This window comes from Choloepus didactylus, chromosome 12, assembly GCF_015220235.1.
Source record: "Choloepus didactylus isolate mChoDid1 chromosome 12, mChoDid1.pri, whole genome shotgun sequence".
Taxonomy (NCBI): Eukaryota; Metazoa; Chordata; class Mammalia; order Pilosa; family Megalonychidae; genus Choloepus; species Choloepus didactylus.
The window spans coordinates 10,118,953-10,124,381 of NC_051318.1; the positions used below are offsets into that span (position 1 = coordinate 10,118,953).

General features: G+C 41.7%; 1 protein-coding gene across 1 annotated transcript; it reads left to right on the top strand.

Moving 5' to 3' along the window:
• The first annotated feature begins 445 nt into the window (after window positions 1-445).
• On the top strand, window positions 446-1,121 carry LOC119507036 (60S ribosomal protein L9-like). The gene has a single exon (XM_037800095.1). The coding sequence runs from the start codon at window positions 458-460 to the stop codon at window positions 1,034-1,036; it is 579 nt and encodes a 192-aa protein (XP_037656023.1). The 5' UTR covers window positions 446-457; the 3' UTR covers window positions 1,037-1,121.
• Window positions 1,122-5,429: the final 4,308 nt, after the last annotated feature.

Consider the following 5,429-nt stretch of genomic DNA (forward strand, 5'->3'; position numbering starts at 1 on the left):
ATTAAAGTTTAATACACTTCAGTTGAAAACCTGAATACATGGAGGATTTTTTAGAGGTAGAAGCATCGTTTACCACTTATATTAATATATTTATTCTACTATATGCATAGAAACCTTTGCCAATGGCTAAGAGCCCAAAGGCCTGGGGTCTGAAAGATGGTAGATTGAGCTTTAAATATCAAAAAACAAAGAGAAGAAAGTGAAAAAAAACAAAACAAAACAAACAAAACACACACACACTTAAAAACATTCGATTTTGACTATTGAAGGGTTAATTATCCAATTCATAGACTTTACTTTTTCTTATTTTCTTCCTGATGGTACCTGATTTTGGGCAATTACTCGCTGATTTTCCCAAGATGGTGGGTTTGGCAAGAGAGAGGATATGAAAGTCATGTTTAGGAACCTGTTCCAGTTTGGGTAAAAATGCTAAATAGAGGCCGCATCTACTGCGAGAATGAAGACCATTCTCAGCAACCAGACTGTCGACATTCCAGAAAATGTCGACGTCACGCTGAAGGGACGCACAGTTATTGTGAAGGGCCCCCGAGGAACCCTGCGGAGAGACTTCAATCATATCAATGTCGAGCTCAGTTTACTTGGGAAGAAAAAGAAGAGGCTTCGGGTTGACAAATGGTGGGGAAATAGAAAAGAGCTGGCTACAGTTCGCACTATCTGTAGTCATGTACAGAACATGATCAAGGGTGTTACACTGGGCTTCCGTTACAAGATGAGGTCTGTGTATGCTCACTTCCCCATCAACGTTGTTATTCAGGAGAGTGGATCTCTGGTTGAAATCCGAAATTTCTTGGGTGAAAAATATATCCGCAGGGTTCGGATGAGGCCAGGTGTTGCCTGTTCAGTATCTCAAGCCCAGAAAGATGAGTTAATTCTTGAAGGAAATGACATTGAACTTGTATCAAATTCAGCTGCTTTGATTCAGCAAGCAACAACAGTTAAAAACAAGGATATAAGAAAATTTTTGGATGATATCTATGTCTCTGAAAAAGGAACAGTTCAGCAGGCTGATGAATAAGATCTTAAGAGTTGTGCAGCAATGGAAACAACAAGATGCCAGACCTATTTGTGATTTTAAAGATGCAATAAAATTCATCTGTTAATTTCAAAAAAAAAAAAAAAAATGCTAAATAGAAACATATATAATAATATATGTAAAGTTTTGACACAGTCTTATGACGTAACAATGTGCAGCCATTAGCATTGATATTTACTAACAGTTGTGATGCTGTTAAAGTGTTTATAGTAGTGATAAAAGGCCAGGTTCCAAATTGTATACAGTATGAGCTCAAATATATAAAAGAAATATAGAAAACAAGACTAGAAGGAGAGATGCCCCAAATTTTTAACTGTGCATATGTATGGGAGGTGAAGGTTAGGTCTGGGTTATGGGTGGGGTTTTCTTTTTCTGCTTCTATAAGAATGCTTTACTTTTGTATTTATGATTTTTAACAAAGTTTTTAAAAACAATTGATTCATTTCTATGCATTCTCTGGGCTCAGTCATTCTTAAATCCTTTTGCTGTTTTTGGAGAGGTTGGCGTTAAAGAAGCCCTTTAGGAGCTGTTGTAAATAGAGGTATCCTAATGACGGCTGTCATGAGGCCAGAAGGCTGTCCAAACATGGTACCGGGTTCATTGTCTATCTCCGTTAAATGACTGCCACTGATCATTAAGGGTGACGTTTTAATGTGTAAACAAGAGGTATTCCTTTTATTCCCCCAGGAAAAGCCAGATGGCTTAGAGTCTAGTGAACAACAGCTTAAAAGGGAATACGTTCCAAAGAAGAGATTTGGTTTTTATCTCAATAGAAGCTGCACATCAGGAGAGACCTTTTTGGGGAGCAGAGAAGTTTTAAGTGGGAGCTTGGCCAGAACTGGGATTCGAATCAAAGGACTAGAAGAAACGCTGCCCTGCTGTTAGGAAGAAGAGCTTGGCCTGGAGCTGGAGTGCAAGAAGAAGAGCGGGATGAACACAGAATTTTCAGGATCCAGGCAGGAATCAGCATGACCATAGATAAAACAGACCTGACTTATGAGGCTGGACAGAGTGTCCAAGACCTGGGGTCTGAGTCACCTGACCCAAGCCAGACTGTATCTTGTTACCTAAATCCATCCATCCCTGGACAGACTGCACCCTTGTCAATGATCATCATGGGAAGAAAGTTGTTTTCATCACTTTGCTCAAGAAGACTGGCCAGGGAGTATGTTGCAATCATGATGATGACCAACCAGGGAGAAAAGTACCAGGGAGGGTGGTATAATCTTGCCCAAGGGCAGAAAGGAGAAATGCAAACTCTTCAGGAGATAAAAGCAAAGCACAGAGCTGCCTGTGCGGCTACAGCATGCTCCTGGTATACCTGCCCAAGCAGCGATGCTAATTAAATTGGCATTCCTTATCACCACTGCTGTGGTTTCTTGGGAACATTCATATTTCAACATATCAGTCTCGGCAATACTATCAGTCTCCTCTGTAGTCCTGGTTGTTGTAGAAGGGGAGGGTGGATTGGGCTGGGCTTGTGGCTCTACCTTAAAATATACCAGGATCTAACCACTTCTCTTCCTCAGCCATCCTTAGGTCTCCCAGCTTCCTCTCACAGCCCCCTACGATCCATTCTCCTTACAGCAGCCAGAGTAATCTGCATAAAATCTAACCCAGGAGTTGACCCTGCCCTGCTTAAACCCTCCGTGGTTTCCCCTTGCTCTAGCACCAGTCTAACCCTTTGCCAAACCTACAAGGACCTGCGTGAACTCCTTAACTCTGACCTCTCTGATTTCAGCCCTTGCCAGCCTTTCTCTCCCATGCAGATCAGGCTCAACTACCCTTATCTTCTGTCTGTTTCTGGAAACCACCAAGCCTGTCTTAGCACTTGCCTAACTCTCTGCCTGGAAAAGTCTTCCCCCTTCTCTTTATATGGCTTTCCTCCCTGCCATCAGGACTCAGTACAAGTGTCACTCCTCAGAGAAGCCCTCCAACCCCACCCCACCCCCACCTAAGGTAACCCAGTGCCAGCCACTTTGCCCCATCTCCCTGAATCATTCTATTCACAGCATTTGACACAATCAGCAACTACCATATGTATTTTGGCTCTGTGCTCCTCTGTTTAACTGTTTATGTTTTGTCTCCCCATACTAGAATTTCAGCTCCACAAGAGCAAGAATTTTGTGTCTTTTGTTCATGCTTTAGCCCAGAAGCCTAATCAGTGTCTCTTAATAGTAGGTGCTAAAGGTTTGTCCTAAAATAACAAATATTAAGTGATTTTGTATCGATTTTTATTACTTTTCCTCAATGTACCCCATTTTCCAAAAGATCTTTATCTCCTAGGCTGCATCTATTAAGCTTTTATGAAGACTTTCCCATGAGATAATCAATGCCATCATATTCTAGCCCAAATCCAAAAAATTTGACATTTTATTTCCCTAGCAGCCTTATCAGACACAAATATACAATTGCTATCAATCCTTTGAAAGTGTTGAAATTATCTCCAGTATTCCTTCTCTCTTCCCCAGTACCATCTTCTCAGATCCCTGGCATCAAGAAACCCAAGCTGGAAACTTGTGGGTTAACCTTTGTGGGATTTACCACTCTAAGTTTCTGTGACTCTATGGGGTACTAGAATGTGTCAGCTGACCAAAACTAAAAAATATCACTCTCCTTCCAGGACCATTTTTCCCTTTACTTGTCTATGTGGCTAAAGTAAATTCAAGACCCACAGTATAAGTTGAGCTAAAAACAAAGGCTGAAACGAGCCCATGTATTTTACCTAAGAATCTGTGGTAAAGGGTCCCATGACAAATGATCCATTTCATAAATGGGATGTCCCTATACTTGACATGAAACATCATCACTTCCTGCAGTTGGCAAAAAGTTTTTGCAAGAATGAAAACAAACACACACAATGCTATAACTAAAGGGAGAAAAGGAGCCAGCTCAAAAGTATCCACTGCCACTCAAGCCCAGGGAACACCAAGCAGCTGTTCAGAGACTCACAGTAAACACTGACAATGGGAGGTACTGGCAGTTTATCACTAAGAAATTTAATTTCATCTCTGGCCTCATAAGAATTCTTGCTGATACAATCTGTTTGTAAAAGTGAGCCATCATACATTTGATTTTCCCTAGTGTGCTAGTTGAATCTGTTATGTACTCCATAAAATTCTATACTCTTTTAATCCACTCTTGTGGGGGCAGACCTATTGTGGGTGGGACCTTTTGATTAGGTTTTCTCCATGGAGATGTGAACCCCACCAGTCAAGGTGGGTCTTAATTAGTTTACTGGAGTCCTTAAGAGAGCTCAGGGAGAGAGAGAGAGAGAGCTCAGAGCCAACACAGACTCAAATGCTTGGAGATGCAGACAGAAAGACATTTGGGGATGCTAAGCTGAGAGATGAAGCCCAGAGTTTGCCCCTGGGAGAAGCAAGCAGGGACCCACAGGAGCTAAGAAAACACCTAGAGACATTTTGGAGACAGCCACTGAAACCAGAACCAGGAAAGAAGCTGAGAGATGATGCCCAGAGTTTGCCTCAGAGAAGCTAAGTAAGAACCCACAGACTCTTAAAGAGAAGCTGGGAGAGACATTTTGGAGAGAAGCTAAGATATGTAACCCAGAATTTGCCCCCGGGAGAAGCTAACAGAGAAGCTAAGAGAGACAGAAGCCCAGAGATGTTTTGGAGAAAGCCATTTTGAAACCAGAACCCAGGAGAAGAAGGACCAGCAGACGTCACCATGTACTTTCACATGCGACACAGTAACCCCAGATGCCATCGGCCTTTCCTCAGAGAAGGTATCTACCTCTTGATGCCTAAGTTTGGACATTTTCATGGTCTTAGAACTGTAAATTTGCAACCTAATAAATATTCCATTGAAAAAGCCAACCCATTTCTGGTATATTGCATTTCAGCAGCTTTAGCAAACTGGAACGCCTGGCACCAGAACAAAACAGGACACACCCATGTAAAGAGCATATATAAAACGTGTTCAAATGTAATTGGAGTTTAAATTTTGGGAGGATAAAACACCTCCAAGAAATGCAAAACCCTCCCCCAAAAGTACTTTTATAGTTGCTCCAAAGGAACAGCCTCCTTCAGAGTAAACTGGTATGTAATTTATTCATCACCCAGTCAAGCCCAGTAGAGCCACTGGGTTGGGGAGGGGAGGAGGTGAAACTCAAGCTTCCCACAGAATTGGTCTTCATTTTGCTTGATGTGCAGCCTGGATGAAAATTTGGATTTGGAATTTGACAAGCACTTCTTTAGAACACTTTAAAAAAAAAAAAAGAAAAAGAAAAAGTTTGGGCCACTTGGGTAAGCCTAGCAGAACGGAGTTTGTAAAAAGAAAAGAAGGATCAAAAATCACTAGATCCATTCAAGCCCCAAGAAGTATTTCATGGTGTCAGAAGATGTGTGCGTGTGTG

What these genes read in the sequence shown, in the direction of transcription:
- LOC119507036 (XM_037800095.1), top strand. Translation starts at nt 458, where the DNA reads ATGAAGACCATTCTCAGCAACCAGACTGTCGACATTCCAGAAAATGTC.